Genomic DNA, 26,739 nt, shown 5'->3' on the forward strand with positions numbered 1-26,739 from the left:
AATCTTCAGAATCAATGGGCTGTCTCCAAGAACCTAGGCAAATGTGTTTCTTCCTTCATTTATCAAGTATTTATTGAGCATCTACTGTGCTGGGCAAATCGGTTAGTCTGGCTAATTACCAAAGAGGTCCTGGTAACCACCACAAATTCAGGTGGATCGGGGCGTCTCTCTGTAAACAGGACCAGCCCAGCTTTCCTAGTCCGGGCTCCAGGAACCCTTTGTAGGGGCCCCGTGCATTTGCTTACTGACCCCAGTTTACACACAAGCCAGCCCTCGCTGTCCTTACCAGTCTGGCTGGTAAGGAGACATACATTTGTGTACATGCTCCAAACACTGGGGCACACACAGCGGCACGTTTTATATGATTGCTAGAAGCTATTCACATCCGTCTGCAACCCTCTGTCAACGCTTATTAACAAAAAGAGCCAGAAAAACATCATTGTAGAGGTTGGGGACATGAGTCACTTCCTGTTGTAAAACAGACATAGGTCACGTAGAAAAAATGCCATTATTTTTTAGAGACACATAGTGAAGTATTTAGAGGTTGAAAGGTTATGATGGCTGCAAATCACTCCAAACAACTTCAGTAAAGAATAAAGAAATGAGACAAAGGTGGCATCATGTTCATCATTAAATCTAGGTGATGGGAATAGGGATGTTCACTACGCAGTTCTGCCTTCTCATATGTTTGATAGTTACCAAAAATACAAATAAAATGGAGATATATGTGTGGTACATATATAGAAGAGTGTGTGTATTTTACATTTAGGGTTGTCTTTCCCTGTACTGACACTATAACTGTTTTCAAGGATGGGGACCACGGTATCAAGAAGGGGTGATGTCAGTTTGCAGTGAGAAACGCCCGAGAAGGGCTGCAGACCTGTGCAGCGGGCTCTGTCCTCAGGTGCTATTTATGGAAGGAAGAGAAGACCCATCTATTGAGAAAAAGCTGAGTGCAAAAAAAGAAAGCTGTGTTGGCACAGAAGCAGGAAAAAAAATGCCTTGTTGGGGAAGCACCGCATCAGAAAGACGGTGTTTTTCTGTGAAGTCACAGACAGCTAAGCATTGCTTTCAACGCTAGCAGGGTGATTTTCCAAGTGCAGCCAGGGTATGTGGCATTTATTCCTCTAAACAGACATCCCTCCAGGGGGACTGACTCAGGTCCCAGCCCCCACACAGCGGACACACCAACCCAAGCAGGTATGGTTGCAGGGGGACTCACAGTTCCGAGCACAGGAAGTGCAGGCTGCCCACATTGTCAATGTAGTTGGCAGGGCTGAGCCAGGGCAGGACCAACAACAGAAGCGCCTTCATTGTCCGGGCAGCGTGCTGCTTTCCTCCCGGCCACCGTCTCTGTCGGCTGCGGGGCCCGGCCCGGCCCCTTCAAACAAACCTCGCCATGTCCCCACAGTCCAATCATAAGGATTCTGACTTACAGCCCTTCAATCCAGCCACACTGATAAATAAATCAGTGGCTTATAGGAGGACTGCACCCTCTGACTCTCCGATGGGGAAACAGCAGAACGGAGGGACCCACCAGGGTTGGGGAGAGAGCTTAGGCTGAGAGCAAGCAGGCCGATGCCCGAAAGGGCCCTGCCCCTCCTGCAGGATGCCGACTGGTTCTTGAGAAGCAGCTGGTACGTTTACATCACTGGCTGGGAGCAGATGGGCTGGAAGCTAAACTGTGCTGGGAGAAGGCAGGAGCATGGCATATTTGTGAATGAGCAAATAACCCAAGTGGTCCTCCAGCTTGCCAGAGCAGGGCACCGTAAGGGATTAGCACCTTGGGAACACAGGCTGGAGATCTGAGCTCGGAGCGAGCCTCCAGATATTGCGACACAGAAGTATGATGGGTGAACTAGCTCCACCGCTAAGTGTACATTTAGAACGTGCATTTAAGGTCATGTACCTGTCGCTATCCTGACTGCACTAGCAGATGTAAGAGAAGCGATGGCTTCCTTCCTGATTTTTAAAAAGTATTCTCCTTGAAGAAAACAAAGAGCTGCAATAAATATAAAGTTCTGTCCAAACAATGTATAGGCTTCTGTTCTGTGAGGAGAAAAGGCGCTCCATTCCCCCGTCACCCCAAGTGACTGAAATAAGCGCTGACGCTGGCTGCAGGACCCTGTGCATTTCCTGTAAGCTCTGGAGCCTCAGTCATCTCCTCTGTGAAACGGAGCTGATAGTAGTGCCTGATCTGCTCGGTCCAGCAGAGGCTGGACCACATCACCTCTCCAGCCTCAAGACCTGTGAGTCTAGACTGTACTATCTAACTTAACAACAGGACTTCTCTGCGGCCCTGAGCTCTGGGGGGCCACCGAAGCCCCCAGGAGTCCTCTCCTACTCTACATTCAAGAAGATTCAAGTCCATCCTGCCAACTCAAGACCTGAATCTCAATAGAAATGGCTCAAAGGGATAGTGTCATTACTGACAACCAAGCAATCACAGCAAACTACACTTGGTTGGAAGAAGACCAGGGCAAAATCTACGGGATGGAACCAGCTGCAATCAACTGTGTGGGAAGCAGGAATTTGGCAACAGAGACCTGCATTTACCTGAGGTGGGTCTAAAACAAATTAAAAACAGTAGATCCTTAGAATGTGCTGATGTATCTTCTACAGTTTCAATCCAAGACGAGCAACCTTGATAAAGCATGACATGTATTAATTTTGTTGAGGCCCTAATTTGAATTCCATTTAAGTCCGGTAGGCAATAGTGAATCAGAGCTGGTGAAGGGCAGTAAAATGATCAAGTTGGGTTTGGTATGTAGATGCTGGAGTCAGACAGGCTTGAGTCTGAGCCTGAACTCTACCACATCCTCACTGTGTGACACCGAGCATGTTGTTTAACCTCTCTGAGCCTCCATTTCCTCCTCTAAAGAAAAACACTAATAATAGGGCTTAACTCATAGTATTGTTATGATGGTAGAATAAGGTAATGCCTATAAAGAACAAAGGGCTCAATTAGTGTTAGCTATTGTTATAAGTACTGTTAATAATAATTACTAATAGTAGTGAATGAGCCCAGCTGGCAGCTCAGCACCTGTCTCAAGAGGCTCTGTTATCCTTTTCTTGTCCTTTCTTTTCCTCCTGCACCATCAGGGACATGGCTTGCTACAGTCTTTTCCAGGATATGGGGTTTCACCAAGTCCCGAGACCTGCTCTGCTGGGTAGGTCATAACTCACAAACAGCACTGTGTGTAATAAAGCCCGTGGGCTCTGGAGTGGGCTGGATTATATTTCTGATCATCTTGGACTTGTCGGGGCACTTTTCAAAGTCTGCAAAAAAAAATAAGAATGCCTTCCCTTTCACCCCTTTGCATTTTGAGAGGATAAAATTTATTAGTGGATATGAATGCGATATAAAAATGAAGGTATTGTTTTTTGTTGTTCCTTATATCACTATTGCAAGAACTGCTGGCTGCCTATCCAATATCTAATCTCCTCTTCTTCCTGTTAACAGAACCCAGGTTTTGTTCATGGTGCTGATGCAGCTAAGTTCTCCCACCGGTGGGTAGCCATGTGATACAGTATTGGCTGGTGAGGTGTGAGCAGAAATTACTGGAGAGGCATCCCAGAAAGCTCTTTAAGGAATGGAGTCTCAGTCTGCACACTGTATTTTGCCCTTCCTGCCTTGTTCTTCCCACCTGGTTCCTTCTACCTGAAACTTGGATGTGATGGTGGAGTTTGAGCAGCTATTTTGAGAACATGAGGTGACAAATTTGAGCATGCAAGTGAATCTGAAAACCAGAAAGATCCTAGATTGTTCATGGTATCATAGCTACATCACAGACTTCCTACCCCCAGAATGTGTTAAATAAGAAAAAGAAAACTTTTTATAGTTAAATCAACTTGAATTTTCTATCACCTGCCATCAGATGTAATTCTAACTAAAACAATCCTTTGGGGATAAAAAATCTCCCTTTAAATGGTCACAGATTTCTCTGTAGCTGACTTGCCAGTCAATAGTCCTAACCCTAATCCTTGACACAAGATTTTGCCTAAGTCCTATTGATCTTTTAAGTGTCATCTCAGGTGTCACCCATCACCTCCTATTTCTTCGTCTCTTTTCTCTTCACTCAACAGGGAACTCCTCGAAAGGAGGAGTTCTATCGATCATGTGGCCCACCATATCCTCACCACAGTACCTGGAATGCAGTAGATAATAAATATTTGAAGAATAAAAAGGAATTCGACTCAGTTAAAGAGTCAATTATGTGAACCAGCTTCTTGACCAGAGACAAGTTAGCAAAACAGAACTTCCCAATGTACAAGCGCCATGGAAGGGGTTAAGCATTTATACGGATGGCTACTAAATGACCAGAGAGAAAGAAACAAGGTAAGGAAAATGTCTGGGAATGAGTGTCCAGGATAATGTTGTTTCTTTAAAGAATTTTTTGGAGCATAATTTGATGGAAATTCAATGGTTCTCTAAAAACGTAATGCAGAAAATAAAAAGCCTCATTTCCTCCATGCCCGGGAGAGCCAACACAGTGGCTCTCAGCCAGGGAAAACCAGGTAAAGTCAGATGAAGGACATGCATCAGCGTTACAGTGGAGATGCTGAGGCAGGCTGCGCTGAGCCACAAGACTTCTAATGTGCGCACCCCTCTGAGGGGGACACTCCCGTAGACCTGCAGACGGGCCGCACAATCATCCCTGCACCGTAAACAGCTCACTGAGCCTGCGTTGTGCCGAACACACTGCAGAAAAGGACCCCTGATAGAGGCAAAGCTCAGGAGAGGTTCCAGGGCAGGTCTTTGGAGAAGAGACTTCCAGGACACTGGGTGCAGAGTTAATCAAGAAAATAACCGCAGAGAGCCTTCAGTCAGGTGTGCCAACGACATCACATTTCCATTCCAGGTTGATTTCAGAACGCTGAACAAACATTTCTTTATTCCCGCTAGTAAATACCTAAGGAGGGTCAGCTTTATTATCTCCCATTTTTATTATCTTCCTTAAGAGAGAAACTAAAGGGCAAAGTGACTTGTGCTATGAAACGGTTCAGTGTGTATATGTTTTCAACTCTCTCTTTTACCTTTAACATGTCATCTCCTCAGAGGCAGATACCATGGCTTGTATGGATTTTTTTTTCTTTCAGGGCCTGGCCTACTGCGGATCTTGATAAACATTACCAATGCCGGTGATGAGATTCACCATAGAGATGTAGACTAGAGCCTAAGATGACTCCCACTTGAAATCTAGGAAGGGAAAGCTGTGCCCCCTCCCTTCACCCTCTGATGGTCGGGTCGAGAGCGATGAACCGACCTGGCTGTCTGCAGCAGCATCCCGGGCATGTCTGCGGGCAATGTCCCTTGGTTAGGAAACCTGCCATTGGACTGGACAAGCCCATCACCCTCCTGGGAGCTCGCCGTGGCAGACCCATGGGATGGGAGTCTGCAAGCATCTGAGAGGTCAGAAGGCCACGAATTAGCCAGAAGATCCCAAACCTCAGGTCACTCCCGGATTTCCTCCATAGACATCCTCTCTCATCTGCAGGCGGACACAGTTAGTTGTCCGAGCAGTTGCTGGAGCAGCCGGTCACGCAGAAGCAAAGTTGGCCCTAAATGTCTCACTTATGGATTTACATTCAACCACGGAGCTGAAGTAGTTAGATAACAGTGTTTACAAGTGTTCCAAGTTCTGGAGAAAACAGGCAGCATTTGTTTACAGAGGACATGCCATCCGCCTGCATGCCTGACTCAGGCGGGCTGTTATCGCTAGCACGGTCCTCGGGACAGGCTGTAAACCGAGACCTTGGCGGAGGGGGAGAACATTTCTCTACTTGGTGTTCTTTTTTAGAGGGACATGGAAACATCCTAAATGTGATTCTTTCTGCAAGAGCTTTGCGTTCAACGAGCCTATTTTACAGGCAGACAAACCCGAGTATGGAGCTTCCTGTGACGTTCAGTGACGAAGCTCTCCTGCGCATGCTGGAAGGAAGTGTGGGGAGTCCCGCCAGTCACACGGGTTTTTTTCTTAACCAGAATTAATGTCAAGTTCTCCACGCTAGGTCCACTCAGCATGACTAGTACATTTACGTAGTGCCATAAGCCAAAGAATGTGTTTCTAAAACTCATTATATTTAAATCCTGACACCAAGAGGCAAAATTTATAAACCAAGATACCTTTCAGCGCAAACATAGGACCACGTCTCCCTACAGAAGCCCCCAACCCGGAGGCCTCACACAGAAAAGTCAGGAGCACCCTGGCCTCTCAGTGTCCCCTGTCCAAGAAAGTCCAGAGACAGTAACTATTTAATCTTAACATCCCTTCTCGGGGGACAAAGAGGTGGTCTACCCACGCAGGCACAAGCCTAAGGCCCAAGAGGGCTCTGGAGTCAGGCTCTGGATTAGCTCTAAATTCTCCATGCTCACCAATAAAATGCCCAGGGGCTGGGAGGAGGGGAGCGTATATTAAGCTCCTGACGAGTAACATATGCACCATATTTTTGGATATATGTCGGTTTCCACTTACTTAGGAAGCTGAAGTGCAGCGAGGATCAAGCACAGGCGCTGAGGCCGGCACCGCCTGCCGTGGGGGTTTTCCCTGAGTGGAGAGCAGCCATGGGCACCTGTGCTGTACTCTGGGCCGCAGCTCACAGAGGTGACCTTAGTTAATATTGCATTCTTTCCTCCCTGTTGTTTCCCAACATGCACATCAGTAGCAGCGGAGTACTCATCAAGCCTGTCCCCCAGGGTCCTCGGGTGTGTGGGTCACACCGCCTGCGTGGGCGGTGCGTGAGAGCCCCATCTGGGGACTGAGTGTGCTGCGGCATCTCCCTCCTGGGGACCCCAAAGGTCCCCAACAGCCTCTTCCCAGCCCATCCCCTGCTCCACTTCTGTTCTAGCCTTGCCCTCAGGTCCATGGGCCACCTCACCCCGGTTTTTAAAAAGGATATTCTTGGCTCCCAAATCAGCTCTAGATGAGGGGATGAGGAGGAACCGCTGGGTGAAAGCACCCCCATTTAGTTCCCTCTCTCTCTTTCCTCTTGTCCCTGTAAAACTCCTGTGGGGGGCAGAATGATGACCACCCCCTAAAATGTCCATCTCTTAATCCTCAGAACCTGTGACTATGTTACCTTACATGGCAAAGGGATTTGCAGATGTGCCCAAGGTAAGGGTGCTGAGATGGAGGGAGGGTCCTAGATTATCCAGGTGGATGCAAGGAATCCCAGTGTAATCACCAGTGTCCTCTCAAGAGGGAGGTGGGAGGGTCAGAGCCACACAGGAGATGTGATCATGGAAACGAGGGGTGGGGGACAGAGAGCGAGAGACAGAGAGAGGCACAGAGATTCTATGCTTCTATGCTGCTGGCGTTGCAGATAGAGAAAGGAGCCACACCACGAGCCAAGGTGGCCTCCAGAAGCTGGAAAAGGCCAGGAAAGCAATTCTCCCCTAGAGCCAAAAGGAACTAGCTCTCCTGACACCCTGATGTTAGTGCATTGAGACCCATGTTGGACTTAGAACCCTCAGAACCGTAAGATACCACACTGTTGTTTTAAGCCACTAAGTTTGTGATCACTTGTTACAGCAGCAAATGGACACTATAGAGCTCCCAGACACAAGTGTATAAATTGCACCGACCCAGGAATGTGCTGCGTGGAGGGAGCTGTACCAGGGCCTTCTCCTCATGCTCCCCAGCTCCGCTACCCAGCATGGCCCCACGAGTGGCCCTGGCTCTGCATCAGCACCCACAACACCCACCCCTCCCCTGACCCCAGACCTACTTGCCTCCAGATGATACCTCTCTTCCCCGTGCAAAACCTTCAGCAAAGGTCACAGGTTCCCAATCCCCTTCTCCTCTGGCCACGCCTCTTTCCCATCAGTCAGAGAAGAGGAGCATCCTGGAGTTTAAACTCCAACCATAACCGAGGGTCTGAGGCAGCCCACACACCAGAGTTAGATGCACTTGGCTCCACACCTTGGGGAGAAAAACGAGCTCACTGACACAATTGGTACGGAAACCACGTGTGCAGCACCATGCCCGGCCATGGCTTTGGAGGCGCACCTCCCCGTCAAAGAATCTGTGTGTCCCGAAAGACAAAGACCCAGATGCATGACCTAAGGAATGTGACCTTAAAAAAAATACCTGCACCTGCCTCTTGCCCTGGTCGTGACAGAGACCAAGATAAACACCAGGTTCCAAATTTCCTCTCACAAAATAATTGTGCTATTATTGTCCACACTTGACTATACACCTTCAACATTCTAAGAGAGTCACTCAGGTGAAGAGAGACCCAGGGCCGCCCTGGGGAATGCCCAGGGACGGGATAATGCAAGTGGACACAATCAGTGGCGGACAGGTGGCGCGGGTGGCATTGCTGCCAGCAGAGGTGGTCACACCATCGGTGCCCTGACAGTGTGCGCGCCTTGGCCGAAAAGTACATAGAACAATTCGTTTAAAGGATGAAAGTTTTCTAAAATTCTCATTTTAATCCTAAGTTGAAAATATCTCATATCTCTTCAAAGAACAGTTGGGCTTCGCCAATTCCCATACAGAGGAAATTCTAATCATTGAGAGTCATGTTAAGACACTTCTTTTTCTTACGTGAAAAGACAAGCAATGCCCATCTGGAGATCTTTTTGGGGACCATGAGCCCCAGAGAAAGCTGCTCACTGGATCCTTCCAGTATCTTTCACCTTTCCAAAGTCGCACATGAGAAATAAGCCAACCACAAGAGGGCAAACACCGAACGATTCCTCTGTTCTGGGTCCCTAGAAGGGTCAGATTCACACAGACTCACGGTGTGAATCTGTGAGTAGACTCACGGTCACCAATTCTGGAGGGGTAGGGAGGGGCAGGTTTTGTGGAATGGGTACAACGTTTCAGTTCTGGAAGGTGAAAAAGTTCTGAGGGTGGGTGATGGTGAGGGGCGATGCGCAACAACGTTAATACATTTACGGCCAGGGAAATACACACTTCAGAATTGTTAAAATGATAAATTTTATCTTACGTCTCTTTTGCCACCAAAAATAGCACTATAAACACCCACACATAACACAGCTCCTCCACGTGCCGCTTCCTTACACAGAACCACGACCACGAACACTTAAAATATTTCTTATTTTGAGGGAATCCTTTCATTGGCTGCAAAGAACAAGACAGAGAAACAGGCCTCCCATGGAGCATGCAGGGCCGGGGAGGCAGCCCCGCCCCGCCCCGGGAAACAGGTGAGTTCCCAGGAGGAGCCCTACCTGGTTTGAAAGTGCTGCTCCAGGTCGCAGCGCTGCATCACCTGCGTGCAGTGCTCGGTGAACGGGCAGGTCACCATCAGCTTGTTGAGGAGCTTGTGGACCAGGATGCTGGATTTCTTGCAGTGCTGGAGAATCACCGGCATGCGATCCAGGGGGCAGAAGTCCTTGTTTACCAGGAAGTTGGTGAGGCAGAGAGTGCAGTAGGTGTGTCCGCAGGGCGTGTCCAGGGGCTCCAGCAGCGCTTGCAGGCAGATGTGGCATATGAGGTCGTCGTCCACGTCTTCCGTGTAGGTGTAGAAGTGGTTCTCCTCGGGGGAGTGGGCTTGGCCGCATACCACACACAGGGGTGCAGGGCTGAGGTCTGGGTCACTGGCAGGGTCTGGCTGGTTCATGGTCGACTGCGGGGACAGGATGATGGGCAACCGACCCAGCAAAACAGTATTTCCTCAGGAGCCAATCAAGATCTTTCAGGACCCATCCACAAGCCTAAAAGAGAACAACACGACATCTTTGTTGTCACAGGAAACTTCAGGCCCTTCGTCACCCACATGAGACAATGCTGCCAGCAGAGAGGGAGCTGACACTCAGAAGGCCAGGGTTGAGGGACAGGACTCCGGGCAAGTGACTTAGCCTCATTCTGCCTCAGTTTAACCATCTTTACAGAGGGAGTAAGGTCTGCCTCTAACACTCTCATGGCGGGGGGGTTAAAATCATTTGGGGAATACCTGAGAAATGCCTAGAGTAACTCAAAAGAAATATGCTCTAGGAAATGTAATATATTAATAAAATTAAATGGATCAGTGATTTATAATATTCTCTGTCAGATCAGAACAAGAAAAATCATTAACCATTGAATGGCTTTCTCTTATCTTTCTTCCACGCCTTTCTCCACAGTCAGGAAGTGTAGTAGGCCATCAGAGCCCTCACCTAATAAATACTCCGAGAAGAAGTAAGAGATGTTGAGTCTACCGTGTTTCTACTGTGGTGAAAGCATTTTTCCCCGTATGCTTTCTGTCAGTCAGTTAGTTACTGGTTATGTGGGTTCTGGAAACACAGTGCTTGGGTTCGAATCCAGCCACCACTGTGGATAAAGATTTAAGCTTTGGGGATAGTAATGGCCTGCCACATGGGCTTGTTGTGAGGATTAAATGAGATAGGATATATACAGCTTTTAGAATTGTGCCTGGTATACAGTAAGTGCTTAATAAATATAGTTATTATTCTTGTATGTATTGCTATTGAATTCATTTGGTCTCCAGTCTAGCTCAATTGGCCTGGAAACTGGAATGTATAGTTGCTATAAGGGATCTTTTTGCTTTGTTCTAATAGTATTCTTTTATTCAATTGTATATATATTTCAAACCAGTAGAATACTATCATGCAGTGTATTTTCCTTTGGTATAGGAATCCAGAATAATGGAGTTCTCAGCATGCCTGATTAACATCTAGGAAGTCTCTTGGGAAAATCAGTCAATACATTTCTTTTGGCACCAACTCTGAGCCAGGGAATGAGCTGGGTATAGAGACCTTTTGGAGAGCTTTCAAGGACAGGCTGCTCTCATGGAGTCTCCTGTCCAGGGGAGTGGACGTGAGCATAGTTAGCTGGACGCCCAGGTAAGCCGTGCAAACACAGCTATGCACCAGGAGACCTGGACCAGCTGTCATGACGACTGAGAATCCCACCCCCCTCATACCCCCCAACTCAACGCTCTTCTTTCCTGAAAGGAAGTGAGAAGACCTGATGCCTTCCACAAGGACATCAAGGCACATGAATAACCCAGCAGGAAACCGGCCACATTGGGAAACAGCACAGCAGTCATAAATTGTGTTACATCTTTTTTCTTATCCAAATAGAGTCTGAGGTTGTTTGCACAAACATCCCCTTATCTCAAAAAGAAAATACATTGACTTCAAACTCTCATTGGGTCAGCTTCGTGTTTACATTTTTGTGCTGTGCTAACATGCCAGAAAGAACACTCTAGCCAGGAGGTCAAAGTGAAATACCCCTGAATGTGAAAACATTTAGGAATGACAGCATTTTCTTTAGCATCGGAAGGGACTGCAGAAGGCTAAGGCCGAGGGCGGGCGCCAGAGAAGGTGAAGTGGCTCCTAGTCAAATTTTGTGGAAACCCATTTGTCCTCAAGGCTGACAGAAGGTAGTGGAACCACACAGAGAATACTTGGAGTGGCATGAAAAATAGTTGAAAATAAACAGGAAAATGGAAATGGGCCACCCAAAAGATTACCTTCTGCTATAGAAAAACATGGGTCACAAATTTTGAACTAAAGCTCTAGATCTTTTTTTAAAGATTTTATTTATTTATTTTTAGAGAGGAAAGCGGGGGGCGGGGGGGAGAGGGAGAGAGAAACATCAATGTGTGGTTGCTGGGGGCCGTGGCCTGCAACCTGGGCATGTGCCCTGACTGGGAATTGAACCTGTGATGCCTGGTTTGCAGCCCGAGCTCAACTCACTGAGCTACGCCAGCCAGGGCAGCTCTAGATCTTTTAAAAGTTCCTCTGCAAGGACTTTGTCGAATACTCTCTCACGTGTTTTGTTCCCATCCGCCCTTTCACACGGGCCGCCCTGGGGAACGACAGGCGTGTCGCTCCAGCTGCAGCACTGAAAGACCACGTCACCTCTCGGGGCCATTCCTTTACTGGTGAAATGGGGGAGCAGACCCGATTTTTGGTGTCAAACTATGCTCTGGGGACAGTGTCAGACACCTCTGCGTCTTCCAGTAGAGGGGAGGACGGGAGGGTGGGGCTGTGGCCACTTCTCTGCCCCACCCAGTCTCAGCTCCACTTTTTTCCTCTGACACTGCATGTTCCTGATCATGCTCGGTTCCACGAGCCCTGGCTTTAACACAGACAACACCACCAGACCAGTCACCTCAAGTCCCTTTCAGAAACAGAGTTCTATGATTTTGTGCTAATCAATTGGGGGTGTTCTGTTTTCTTTCAGGTGATTGGCTCTTTGGGAAAATCCTTTTTTTCCCCCTTTGCTTTCTAACAGCTTTCGAGCGTTGACCTTGTGCCAGGCACTGTGCTAGGGGCCTTACACAGTATGTCCTTTAATCCTCACAGATCCCCAGGGTGGGCTGTATTCCCCCCTATTTAGCAGATAAGGAAACTGAAGTGTGACAGGCAGGTAACTTGCTAGTCACCCCAAAAAGAAACAAACCCAGCAGGGACTGCTGACTCGTGTTTCAGCACCTATGTGGCCCTGGTGTCCCCCAGCTCCTCCCTGACTGTGACTGCTCAGAACCCCAATGACATAGCTAACCAAATATAAAAGCCCTGGGGAACCAGAAGTGTAAAATCTCTCTATGCCTCATTGTAAGCAGGACTCTCCAAGACAGCTGAATAAAAAGTTCCTTTTACTGTCCCGAGTGCTAAGATGCTGGCGATGGAATGGATGGAACGAGGCAAGCAAAAATGGCAGGTTTTAATTCAACTCCAATTTTTCTTTCTTCCTTTCCTCCTCCCTCCCTCCTTCCTTCCCCCTTTCCCTCTCTCTCTCCCTCTGAGAGCAGTGCGAATCCCCTGGCACTGACCCATGTGTACACACCAGATTCTTCGTATAATATTAACGTAAACACTGCTGTACGTATTTTCTGACTTTGTGTTAGACTAAATAAAGCCTATATGAATAAACACGGATTATGAGAGAACGGACCAAATGAGAAGTTCTGGCACTAAGGAGAGAACTAGGTAGGCTTTTAAACATAGGATTAAGAACATTACCTGGCGTTTCTTATTTCCGGTTTACATCTGATAAACATGTATGATGTAGCATGCTTTTAGACAGAGATGTGCCTTGCTGCTAAACTCAGAATGATGAAAAATCATTAAGGCTTAAAAGGGAAACTATTTTCTCCCCCAAAAGTGAGTGAGAGAGCCTGTCAGCTTTAGGTCCATTAACATTCACCAATATGTCAGCTGTCAGCACCTCGGCTGTGGCTGAAGAAAGGAGAGGAAGCTATGATGGATTTTTTTTCCTCAGTTTGGAGGAAGAGCACAGAAGAGCACTCCCTCCTTGGGTGTGCACGATGGGACTGGGGGAGGTACAACCCTACTGTGGCTTAGGAACCATTCTTCCTCCCGCTCCTCTGACCTGGGGTCGACTAGAAGCCTGGCGTGGCTTTTAGAGATACGTGTCGTCTGCACACTGTAGTGCTGAGAAGTGTCAGGAAAAATAAAAATCCCCATCTGTTTGCCCCTAATCCCTGCTTCCCTTCTCACCAGTTTGTGGTCTCGCCTGAAACCTGTACGGAAGTCCTACCTAACTCTCAAACTCTGACCTCCCGCGGCTGACAACGCAGGCATCTCTGAGCACATGTGAGCCAGGGCTGGCCTCAACCAAAAGGGTTGTTAGAACTTGTGTGAGTGCTGTCACCTGTGCTAAGAACCCGACGGACTTAAGAAGGCCTCCGAGACACGGCCTGTTTGCGGGTGGAAATGTTTCTGCATGAGGTAAGCTTCCCAGAGCAGCCGAGACTCGGTGTATGCTGCTGTCCCACTAACTGCCCTTCGAATGCACGCCGGCTTTACAGACAACGGTTGTCGATGAAGTCTGCAGAGTAAACCACACACTCACTAGAGAGGCGATGGATAAATGCACCATTTGCATGCTGCACGGACAATTTCACATGTCCCTCCTACAGCAAGGACAGGACTGGACTCTAAGTGTCCCTTCAGTACAGGCATGAGTCAGTTTCCAACAATAGTAGTGGGATATCGTATTATTAAAAAGAATCTATCCCAAACAACCCAAGTGCCCATTACAGACAAGTGGATATAAAGGCTGTGGGACATAGAAAAAGAATGAAATCTCACCATTTGCGACAATACGGATGGACCTAGAGGGTATTGTGCTAAGTGAAGTCCGTTGGAGCACCAATCCAATGAGACCTTGGCTAAAAGTCAGTGGCACACCTGTGACAAGTTTGTATTTCTCTGGTTTTGTGACTGCATAGCTAAGAACCAAGTCAGGTACAAGGAGAATATTGAGACCCACCGAGGTTATTGGTCGCAGAGCTGCATCCAAACCAGTCTTGACACCCCTCTCTCTACTCAGGTTTCTAAAAATAATAGCAACAGGGTCATGGTTAAGGTGAGGTAAATGAGGTGCTCACCTTTCAGTGCAAAATTTAAGGGGGCACCAAAAATCTCAGTGATCACAATAAGTAATATTTTAGTGGTTATTTAAAAAAAAAAAAAAAACAAAATTAATGCAAAAAAATCCAAGACAGGATCAGTAAGCTAAAGTTATTTTAAAATTATTTAAGATTATCAGTTAAGGCTCGGCTGGATTTCTCAGTTGGTTAGAGCATCACCCAGATAGGCCAACACCAACAATGTGGGTTCGATTCCCAGTCAGGGCACATACAAGAATCAACCAATGAATGTATAAATAAGTGGAACAACAAATTGATGTTTCTCTCTGTCCATCTCCCTCTCGCTCTCTATTCCTCCCTCCCTCCTCCCTTCCTCTCTCTTTAAAATCAATGAATAAAAAAATTTTTTTAAGACTATCAGTTAAGAGAAATTGTCAAATATGTCAATTTCCTCCATTAAAAATGAGGTAAGCAAAGATGTAGGTTTTGAAAATATTGTTGAGCTGGCCTCCTTTAAAGCCAGGAAAGTGAAACTATTTTTTAAAGCTGTGTTCAGTATAAATAAGATATTTAAACTTAACGTGATGTGATTTTTACTACACTTGTGTTTTACGTTTCCCAAATTTTTCCAACTCCCTTAATGTTGCCATGACAAAATACACACAAGCACGTGCATCAGGAGACACACGTGTCCTTCTGCCTGAGGCTGCAATGTGGTTGAGCGCAGCACTGTGGCTAAATGAGTCTGTTATTTAGAAACGTCTTCCGTGGATTTTTGTGGGCATGTTTGCAATGGGCCAAGTAGGAATTTTCCAGAGGCATGGCTCTTCCGTAGATGCCCCTCCCCGAATACGGGGAGAACGCCAAGGTGACTAGCACACCTGAAACACTTTCCTTCTCCGGCTCCCATGCACTTTCTTGTGGGGGAGGGGGATGGCGGGGGAGGAAAAGGAACACCTGGAGTGGCAGGCCTTTCTGTTCACTCCATTGCCCCACATCAGCGCCTGGGGCCTGCCACTGTTTCAACTTTTTCATGCCTTAGTGAGTTTCAGAGAATGTTAATCAACTTGTACTCTGGGTATCTCTGACTTGCCATTTGTTTAAATGGTTTCCATTTCTCTTTTGTTATTTATTATGTTGGTAAATTTGAGAACAACAAGATTTAGCAAAATAAAGGCATGCTTACAAACACATCTGGAGAGCCCCAAGTTCCCCAAATGCATTTGTTCTGGGGATCAGGTTATGCCGAAGGAAGGACAGTTCCTAACATGGAACTGTTTGGCCAATGAGGACTTTCTTCTGTCGATATAAATCTACTGGATGCCAGTAGTATCTCTGCACTTCCTAAACTGTGTTCATAGTCCTTGTTTTTGCTTTCAGGAGCCCCACTTCTCTACTTTATTAACCTCGATTTTCCGATCCCCTCTGTGGCCGAGAATTGTTAATAGCTTCTTCCGGGCCTCAGAGCAGCGTCTCCTGCTCAGGCTGCCACCTCCCCCAAGAAAACAGAGTCCTATAGGCCCTGGGAGTGGCACTGTTCTGCAGTTTAGGGTTCATTCTCCCCACACATTGTAGGAGGGACACTGATAAATCAGGATGCTTGCAGAAAAGAGTGGTCGAGCTCCTAGGGTCTGGAAACCTGAAGGAATGCCAGATGAACCTGGAGGAGGCCATGGGGTCTGTCTTCAAATACCTAGAGGGCTCAAGGAGCTAGACATATTCTAAATAGCTCCTGCGATAATGCTGGCACCTATGGAGGGGTTGGTGAGCTCTGGAGAGACCAATTTTGGCTCAGGAGATGGACTTCCCCTCCCTAATAGAGCTGCCCAAAGGCAGAAGGATGCTTTATAAAGTCATAGAGACCTGCTGCGCTGAAGGACCATCCCTCAAGGCTCCCTTTCACCCCGCAGAGGCAGGGGCTACTTTAACCTTTGTCCAGGTTAAAGCACCAATGCAGGGCACGCTGCCCTTGCACCAAGAAGATGGAGTCTTCTGTTTCTTTTAAAAATTTTTTTCAATTGCAGTTTACTTCTAATATTATTTTGTATTGGTTTCAGATGTACAGCATAGTGGTTAGACAATCATATACTTACAAAGCATTCCCCCCAATATTTCCAGCACCCACCTGGCACCACACACAGTTATTACAGTATTATTGACTGTATTCCCTGTGCTGTACCTTACATTCCCATGAGTATCTGGTAATTATACTTCCCAAGTCCTTCCCCTCTTTTCTCCCAGTCCCCCAACACCCCTCCCCTCTGGCAACCATCAGTCTGTTTTCTGGGTTTATGAGTGTTTCTCACTTTTGTTTATATTGTTCTTCAGATCCCACATGTAAGTAAAATCATATGGTGTTTGCCTTTCTCTGACTGACCCTGTTGCTCCAGCTGATTATTATCCTTGTTAGAGGCGCCAGGCGAGCCGTTTGCTTAAGGATTCAGGATGCAAGAGGAAGAAAGGAAGAACCTGCCTCAAAGGAGAGGAAAGAAGTGTAACCCAAAGCCCGGTCCCCCCAAAGATTACAGAAGGGCTGAATCCTGAAAGAGCTTTGCTCAGTGAGTATACACAGGAGCCCGGGCTCTGAAGCGAGGGCACCGTGTGGACCATGACATTCTGGAGGCAGTGCGCAGCTCTGTCCTGCTGTAGCTGCATTTGCTTCCAAGTTCCACTGGCTTATTTAATGTTCTTTGAAATCTTTTAACCCCTTCAACCAACCCTAATGTTTTACAGTGTGTCTCCGACACAGAAAGTCTAAGAACCCCAGTACCAGATGATCTCTGAGGGCATTTTTCGCTGCGAGAACCTGAGCTTAGGGATTTTTGTTGTTGATGATGATGCTTTAAAACTTGGATGAAGCTACTTGGGGCAGAAGAGCTGCAGCGTGGCCTTCAAACTGGTGGCTGGGGCCACCCCTCTGGACAGAGATCACAACCGCAGTCAGAAACGCCATCCTGGACCTTAAACACCGGAAGGAGCCCCATGGAGGGACGGAGCAGACCAGCACCACTGAACTGGTGGCCTTGCCTCTCGTCCTAAAATAACTACCCAGCAGGCATGCGTGTCTAACCACCGCCCTGCCCTGGCTGGAACCCCTCAGTTAGATTACTGGGGGGAAAGCAGTTCCCAAAATTACGTCAACCTCTATCCTCAGTTAAACGTAGTAAATTTACAATTACATTTTAGATTATGGATAAGTTGACTAAGACTTGTAGGTGTCGATAATCAACATCAACTTGGTGCCACTAATTTTTTGAATACATATCAGCTGTGAACTAATGTGCCTAAGAGAATGGACCAATGGACTACTCCTTGGCTTACAGGCGTGTCTGTAATAGGGAAGAATTAGGGGCTTTAGAGACCTGAATAAAAATAATCACAGATGGGATAAAAGATGTTCTTGAACAAAGAGCCTGAGTAGGAAGTAGGGTTCGGGGAGTAGGGTGACAGGGGGTGTCATCTGCAGAGGAAAAAGAGGGAGCGGAGGGGCAGCAGGTGCTGATGGGCTGCTGCAAAGGTTGGGGTTGGCTCTGCTCCGAATTAATATCTAAATCTGTGATCTCCAAGAGGGAGCAGGCAATTCACTTATGCAATCTGCGAATGACACAAGCTTGCATAGCATTGCTAACACCAGAAAAGACAGGAAAAACATATAAATGGTCTTTATAGAGGTCACAATGTGGCCAGGAAATTAAAGGAGCACTAAACTAGGAGGAGACAAGGGAACACATCTGGAGCCAATCACGGAAACACAGGTATTCAGAAAGTGGGGACGAGAACCAGGGAGGAGGTTCAGGGGAAAGAGTCCCAAGCAGCTAGTCCATGAGATACAAGTTCGAGAAGCCAGGGCAGGCTGCGCCAGCGGGTTGGAGCGCAGCTTTGCCCTTGCTGACAGATCTCACTGCCTTTCCCCCAGGGTGTGATGGCACCTTTCTTACTTGGGTTCCTTTGAAGGAACTCTGGTCCAGAAAAGATGCCCTTCCAGTTCCTGGTCTATCAACATGGTAAAATAAAAAATTGTGTATTTATTCTTACATGTTTAAACTTCAGTCACCTTCAAAGGACTCTCCATTTAATGCAGTAGTTCTATCGAGACATGTTTTCCACTGCTCAGAACAGTTTTTGAACTCGTTGATTTTGATGCCTTTTAGTCCTTCTGCTGTTTGTTTCACCTCGTCCACAATGGCAAAATGTTTCCCTTTGAGGACTTTTTTCATCCAAGGTGCGATTGGACAAATACGAGGGGTGGGGCCCAGGGGTTATGATGTTTTTGGTCAAAAACTGCTGAACACTCAGCGTAGTGTGCATAGGTGCACTTGTGAATCACCCATCATGAAATGGGCAAAAGCGTTGAGTCTTCCAAAAAAAGTTCACTCATCCTGAATGCAGCCTCTCACAACAACGCCAGCTGGTACACTGACACAGCTGGGTTCCTAGAACACTCCTTTAGTGGTGGGGTGGTGCGGACAGCTATGTACTACAAGGAACCTGCCCTCCAGAAAATAACTCTATTTTGGGGGGTACCCCGCTTATAGAGCTGACCCTCAACAACAGCTAAAATGAAAGCAGGGTGTTTGGCATTGCCCAAGAGTGTGGTCATGCACACTCACGTGTCACTGGAGGGCTGATGCCAGAGGAGAAGCAGGGCATTCCCCCGCCCAAAGCTAACAAAACAGTTTCAGGAAATGTTTATGGGTTTTTGTTTTTTTTTAACAGATAACCTTTCATGGACAGGAGAACAAGATGAAGGAAGATATTTGTACTGTCAACATTTTTCATCTGTGTTTCAATTCTACAGGTATTCGTTAATCACCTATTACACATGCTGGCATTTGTCTTAAATTCTGTGAGAGTTGCCACAGGGAATTCAATTTCATCTTCAATGAGTTTAAGTCTAATCAGGAAAATAAAGCATACATATAGACAAAAATGTTGGAACAGTGCAAGAGAACACACAGTAAGTATGGCTATGAGTATGGTCTTCGGAGATAAGAGCGGGGACAAGTTTGGAAGGAAAGGGACAAGAGAGCGGCGTAGCACGGCCCAGGACAGCCAGGGGGAGGACATGGAATCGATGGCCCTCTGCGAGGACAGCGAGAGAGAAATGGGATTTGGACAAGTGGAAAGAAATCCAGGTTTGGGGGAAGGACCTGAGCACATTTCCCCATCAAGGAAGAGGAGCACGCACCATGGTGTTTGGTGTTCCCACGTGATAGTCTGTCTTTGCGATGTTTAAATCATTTACTTAGAAGTCACAAGAGTTTGAGCTGGATACGGATCTTAGATTCTAGCAAGTACGGGAATCCCCTCTACAGCATCCCTGGGGGATGCGCTCCCGGAGTCCGCCCGAAGCGCCTGCAGTGACGGGCAGGTTATCAGCTGAGCACTTCTCTCCCGTCCCTGTGACCTTCAGCCCTCGTCACATGTAACAAAGATCACATTCCCTTCCTCAAGACAGGACAGCTCTCCCACCCTCAAATTAAAGACAGCGTTGTCAGTGGTTTCTATCTTGTCTTTCCTTTTTGCCTCTGGTTCTTCCCATTGTCTGGCTTCCTGGGTATTCCAGGGGGTGGCAAATGGTCTGCTCAGGATACCTCCAATTTGTTAAGATCCTTTTGAAAACATGGCACTTGGAAGTAAATACTACTTATCTAGCTGGGGATTAATGGGCTCAGGATTCTGTGAAATAATCACTCATTACGTCCTTAACCAGTACTCTCCTTGGGCATTAAAGCAACCGGAGGTGGCCTTTATGGATTGGCTCTTGTAGGTACATCGCACCACTGACTGAAAATACTCAGTAGGTCTGTGGGATATACAGCACTACTGTGCCCTGAATATAGAAATAATGATGGTGGTAAAGGCTGCCAATTTGAACTCCCCTTGCCTATATTTTGCCCAAAATATATTTTGACACCTATATTTTGGTGTCAAAGTGGACAAGGAATCTCTCCATAAGCAGTGGGAGGGGCCTGTGCATATGCGTGTGAGTTGGGGTATATAGGCAGCAGAATGATGGCCCCCCAAAAGACATGACCATGTCCTAAATCCCAGAACCTGCAAATGTGATGTTGGTAGAAAAATGGTCTTCAGATAAGCAATTGAGGATCTTCAAATGAGGTCATCCTGGATTACCTGATTGACTCGAACTACAATGACAATGTCTCCATGAGAGACAGAAGGAGAGAAGACACAGGCACAGAGCAGAAGGTGTGGATACGGACAGGCTGGAGTTACAGGGCCACAGCTAGGGAGCCCCTGGAAGAGGCGAGGAGGGGCCCTCCCCCCTCTGGAGCCTTCGGAGGAAGCAAGGCCCCGCCGACACCTTGGTTTCAAGCTTCTGGCCTCCAAAACTGCGAGAGAACAAATCTGTGTGGTTTTAAGCCACGAAGTGTTTGGTAATTTGTACAGCAGCCCCGGGAAACCAATGCGGGGGTGCTGTGCTTTTCCAGGGGTATTCCCCAGAAAGAGGACAGCCGGTCCCAACGGCGCACTGCAGCGCTGTGCCAGGACCCAGACGGGCTGCTGGCTGGCAGCTGCTTGCACTGCTCACGTACTTAGGGATGGCAGTGTTGCCCTAGTATAAAAATGTAATAATTTCCTTTTACTCCATTATGAAGTTAGAATACAGATGTCTTCAAGGATAACTGTTAAACTACATTTGTCAGGGCCCCAAGCGGAAAACAGGCCAGAGATAGAATGGCTGAGGGTGTGTGTGTTGTTGTAGACCTATTACAAGCATAACAATGACACTTAGTGAGGACGATGAAAACACTAGGTGACTCACGTGCTAATGTGAGCGTGCAGGAGCCTAAACATGCAGTGTCCTATTCAGACAGGCCACGTGACCGACGAAGCAGTCATCAGCAAGTTATGCAAATCATCTCAACAGATAGCAATGACATGCGTGTGCTGTTGCCATTAAAGAAAATTCTTGGAGAGCTTCCCCTCTGCTGGTGGTGAGCTCTTCTGTGTCCTTGTGACACGTGCATCAAACACTGAAGCAAATAAGAGTCACTGGAAAATCATGGTGGAATTTAAGTCCATGCATTCCAAGTCACAAATTAGTGATGTAAAAAAAAAAAAAAGGCCCTGACTAATTGGGATAGCATTACTGCCACTCTTAGAAATGTACTACTCAACCCACCATGGCAAGCCATATGGCTTGCTACAGCAGGGACAGGTCTTCTGGAAAAGCAGAGGACAAAGGGCAAGGGGGAAGAGAATTGGAATAAAGAGACTGTAATAAAAACTGTAAATTTCAAATGTGTATGTCATCTCATCTACCCTCTTCTTGAAGCAGGAATCCATTCTCTCCCCCTCTTTTTAGAATATAAAACAAAACAGTAATTATTAATATTTAATAAGCAGTTCACTAGGAACAAGTACATGTATTTTCTCATTTAATCTTTAAAATGCTCCACTGAGACCAGTCATAGAATCTTTATTTACAGATGAGTATATGGGCTGCTAAAGAAACACAAATCCTCTTTGGCCTGCCTTCCTTCCTTCCTTTCCTTCCTTCCTTCCTTTCCATCCTTCCTTCCTTCCTTCCTTCCTTCCTTCTTTCCCTTCCTTCCTTTCCATCCTTCCTTTCCTTCCTTCCTTCTTCTCCTTCCTTCCTTCCCTCTCTTCCTTCTTCCCTTCCTTCCCTCCCTCCTTCCTTCCTTTCCTTCCTTTTTTCCTTTCCTTCCTTCCACAAACTCATACCACATGCTAAATATACTAAGAAACATTCACCTTCAGTGACAGGGAACTCAGTACCCCAAAGGCAACCTACTAGATTTGGGGACACCTCTAATTCTTAGAAAGGTCTTCCTCGTACTGATCTGACATGTGTCTCTGGGTAACTAACCAGTAAGTCGCTGTGGTGTCCTCAGGTCACTTAGAACGAAATGAGATATGAGGAAACAGTGAATGTAAGAGGTTTACAGGAGACAACTGGCATTTTCTGTTTCTGATTGCAATTCAGTGCAGTGCTTGTTCTGAGAAACTGGTACGGTTTTCATGTTCATTCTTATTCTCTGGGGACAGCAGACGGTTAAATCCCATCAACCCCAGAAGAGCGATGTAGTCTTCTTTCCAAATAGTTTTGAAAAGCCTCCGATACTTTGGACACGCTGTCAGAGGACATTCACCACCCACATAAAAGTGAGTCCACGTGTTGCCAGCACGCAAACATCAGGCATAGGTGTCCACCCTCAGGAGGCCACGGACACGGAGGACACGTTTCAGAGCCTCCCTCACAGGTCTCTCTCGGCAGCCTCTTACAGGATGGCCTTTTAAGACCTGATTTTCTTCACTTTAAGTGAGAAAAGGAGACGCTAGAAGCCAAAAAGCCAGGAATCACTGCTCCAGAAGAACCCGCTGTTTGTGTGCATTGCAGAGCCCTTCTGCCCCCAGCTCTGCAATGACCAGGCCTCCGACACAGCAGCTCCCCTACCCGGGAACTCCAGGACAAACAAGAGAACCTTTGAGAACAGGTTTTCCTCCTAGGCCTTTGGGGGCCTTTCAGGGAAATCGGTTTTACTCTGAGTCTTTGGCCTTTAACTACTGTTTCTATCATTACTGCATCCAGACTAGCACGACTTAAGGTGTCTGACTGTAATCAATGTAGCAAATGTTCTCTATGACAATATATAACAATAGTTAAGATGTATTGAGCAGCTACTATATACTTGGCATTTACATAAAATCATTTCAATTATTCTTCATAACACTACTGGGTTTGGTAAGCATTCCATTTTCCAGATGATGAAACCGAGACGAAGAAATGCTAAGGAACTTATTTAGCTTAGTAATTTACATGGCAGAAGTAGCCTCAACCCAGATTCTACCCACTGTGCTTTCAAGAAAATAACACTAGTAATAGCTATCATTGTGCCTACCAGGCACTATTGCCAGTACTTTACTTATTTCGACTCATTTTTATCTTTACAACAACCCCATTTTATAGCTAAGATAAAGAGGGCTTAAATAACCTATCCCAGGTCATACAGCTAGTACACAGTAGAGCTGGGTTTTGAGCCCAGGCAGACTGATGCCAAGGACGAGACCGCTGTTCTAAAGCAGTAGTACCGATTCCACCCAGAACTGAATGAGTAAGATATTAACATGCCCTAGTGAGGCACTGCCCACCCCTCTGCTGTCAGTCCGACCTACTCCCCGAGGTGTGCTGCTGCCCATGGAGCTCCTGTTACAGGACAGAGGTGATGTGTGAAGTATATTACTTTAGCACCCCTCTTTTGGGAAAAGGTAGACAAGAAAACTGATGGGCAGGGAGACTGAGGTTCTTCCCCAGAGTCCCCTAAGCAACCTAGTAGTAAGTTCAAGGTTATAAACCCCTGTCCTCAATCACCTAGGCTATTACCTTGCTCATGAACCTGAAAGCTTGCCTTCTCTTTTCAGGACAGGGTGAGACCTGGAGAAGGTCCCAGGGGCCTGGGAACACACCTGCTGTTACGCAGTGACTCAAGGCCATCTGAGGGCACAGGATATTCCATTAGGGGGACAATCATATCCAAAGGATCCACAGGTCCCCCTTCCAGTACAGTCTCCAAACCAGCTGCCTCCTTCTTTCTCCTAGTGACGAGGCAGGTGGCTCTTCCAGGTCACCGCAAAGGGCGTTTATCTGTAAGGCTGGAGGAGACCAAGCACCCACCCAAGTCTGTCCCCGAGACAGCACAACTGAAAGCGGAAGGGGAAGCCTGCAAGTCAGAGTATAGCGAGTGACAACGGGATACAGCCCCCTGTGGGGACCCAGAGTTGGTGGGTCTGTCTGGGGGAGAGCCTTGAGGTGGGGAAGGTCGGGGTGACAGTCGTGCCCTGGGAGCCCCATCTGCCTGGCCGTTGAGTGACACAGTCTAAGCCTTCTCCTGCTTCCTGCCCATTTTCTTTCTCTGATCTGTTAATGTCAAAGTTCATTACTTACAATTAATAACCATAACAAGAACTATCAGGGTTCCTAATAATTATAAAGACGTAAGATCTTTTATCTTGATAGGATCAAACTCTCTCCTTCAAACAACCCAGGAAGGCACCTTCAAGAAAGATGGATGGGGTCCTGGCTGGTGTGGCTCAGCAGATTGAGTGCCGGACTGTGAAGCAAAGGGTCGCTGGTTCAATTCCCAGTCAGGGCACATCCCTGGGTTGCGGGCCTGGCCCCCAGTTGGGGACACGTGAGAGGTAAACACGTATTGATGTTTTTCTCCCTCTCTTTCTCTCACCTTTCCCATCTCTCTAGAAATAAATAAATAAAATCTTTATAAAAAATTATCCAGAGAAGCTGACATTTAGCGATGAAATGATTTGTTCAGTCATGAATTAACGACTGTGCAAAGAACCGTGAACCACGGTAATCTTGTGGGAGAGCTTTGTGACTTGAAAGACATGTTTTTATCTGGAAGATTCAGGATCCAAGAGATTTTCTTTCTCTCCTGTACTATCAGAACTCTGAACCAAGTGACAACACTCGTGAGGGACTAGCAGTAGCCACCACCCAAACACACCCGCCCGGGGAAGAGAACAGACACAAAGGTCAGCTGGAGAACAATGCAAGCCTCCAAGGAGTAAGAGGGAAATTGGCAACCGGTACAGGGCAGAGATTCTCAATGTTGTGATCCAGACAAAAACATTCCCAGCTTGCTTCAATTTACGCTCTTGAAGAACTGACACAAACTTTGAGTTTCTGGGTGGATGAGAAGGAACATAATTCCTGACAGGTTATTCTTTTGCAAACATATTTGCTAACTGAATCTCAGAAAAATAACTGATGAATGAAATGCCTCCCTAGAAGGGGGACTTCTGTCCCAAGTGTTCCAGCTCATCCCAGGAGGGAACTGGGTTTGGAGATGGCTTCTCTCCTCCTCCACCAGCAGGAGTGGGTGTCGAGTGCGGCTATCGGGCTGTCAAGAACAGAAGTAGTAACAGCTGTGTGATCCGGACTTGCAAAACCAAAATGGACCCTAGAGGTAAAATTACTTGTAAAACAGTCAGGTCCTGGCAGCACAATCTCCTCAGTATATTTGCTACTAAAAGCAAAGTGGATGAGTGCCAAAAAATTAAATGTCAGACCTGAAGTTACATTCTTGTAAGCAAAGAGGAAGTAGACTTTAACTGAAGGTCAACAGGCAGCCAGTCCAGATCTGAATGTAAACAATTCCAACCAGACAGCAAAGTGGTGTTTAAAAGAGTATTTAGCAAAGAACAAAGAAAATCGTAGACTTTTTAAAAGAGAAGGAGATGGAAGGAATCTGGAGTAGAGGGTGTCTGAGTAGGACTACAGAACTGACCCCTCTGAGAAACAAACTTCCAGGGGGAAAAACAATTAAGAACCTTTCACAGGTTTCCCTGACAATATCTCTTGGCATGATGCATGCAGAAAGTAAGGCAAATTAATGCAAACAAAGTGATTCTGAATTCAGTTGGTGCTGGCTTCCCAGGCCCTACCACTAGCTGGGCTGAACTGGTCTATACTTTTGAGTTAAGTTGCAAAAAATCTCCTCCCAACTCCACTCCACTCCAGGGTTAAAAAAAAAAAAATCAGATCAACTTCCCCGACAAGTAGGGGCTGGACTAATGATTAAAAGAAGCTAAAAGGATTCAATATCTAGCCTGGGACAGCTTTTCCTGTGCAACCGAAATGTCAAAGGCATCCCTTTGCTCTTCCCTCTCAAAAGGGCTTCTCCCTATGGACAAACACCCAAAGTTTGTATGTTTCATTCCAATCCCTCATTCAGATCCCTCAGAGCCCAGTGGTCTAAATGCCAAGAGAAAAATGGAGGGTTTCGGCTCACCTGTTGGAAGTGTCTGCCTGGGGCTCTCACAGCAGCAGCAGCAACCTGGCAGCTCTCATGCCTTGTAGATGAATCCAGCAGCTCCCTGGGCCGCGGGAGCTGTGACCAGCCTCAGACTCGGCATACAGGTGCCTAGAGGAAGGAGGAGGGCATTGGTTGGTGGAGAGCAGGAAATGTGTGACGTCACGGGAGCCTGGACAGATAAAACATTGCTGGGACCTTAGCTATTGAAACAGTCAGTAGGTCCCGCCTACCTGTCATTTACCTGAATACCTGCGAGCAGATAGGTGGCGTCTCTGCACGGACAAATGAATCAGTTAGAGCAATTTGCTGGATGGAGTGTACTTTCTTTCCTGAGCACAGTGTGTGGCCAGTCCCCTGGACGGATCTGAATTCGCCCCACCTGGTTCTTCCCCAGGGTCCCTCCTCCCACCCCCACCCAAACAGCTGCCTATGAAAGAGTTAAAAAGGAAGTTTAAACACCAAAAGGAGGCAGTAATTTAGTGGGCATAAAAAGGAAGAATGTCAAGGCTTCGGACTGCTTGGGAAATAGCTGAGATTTAACCCCCAATGCCTTTTTGAGTGGCATTCATTTGAACCCCAAGTGCTTCTCTGCTCCAACATCGTAACA

The 26,739-nt window shown here is 47.0% G+C and overlaps 1 protein-coding gene across 3 annotated transcripts in view; it reads right to left on the reverse strand.

Annotated features, from left to right (window-relative positions):
• Positions 1–26,275, reverse strand: part of LNX1 (ligand of numb-protein X 1) — a 106,177-nt gene extending 79,902 nt beyond the window's left edge. Inside the window, exons 1-2 of one of the 3 annotated variants that reach the window (XM_036020537.1) lie at positions 26,109–26,275; positions 9,197–9,682 (exon numbers count right to left, since the gene is read on the reverse strand). In XM_036020537.1, coding sequence (XP_035876430.1) covers positions 9,197–9,588 — 392 coding nt within the window. In that variant the 5' untranslated portion in view covers positions 9,589–9,682; positions 26,109–26,275. Of the gene's footprint in view, positions 1–1,222; positions 3,804–9,196; positions 9,683–26,108 lie in introns of those variants that run through there. The other 2 variants (XM_028507917.2, XM_028507918.2) reach the window with 2 other exon arrangements.
• Positions 26,276–26,739: the final 464 nt, after the last annotated feature.

Source organism: Phyllostomus discolor, chromosome 1 (genome assembly GCF_004126475.2).
Source record: "Phyllostomus discolor isolate MPI-MPIP mPhyDis1 chromosome 1, mPhyDis1.pri.v3, whole genome shotgun sequence".
NCBI classification, from domain to species: domain Eukaryota; kingdom Metazoa; phylum Chordata; class Mammalia; order Chiroptera; family Phyllostomidae; genus Phyllostomus; species Phyllostomus discolor.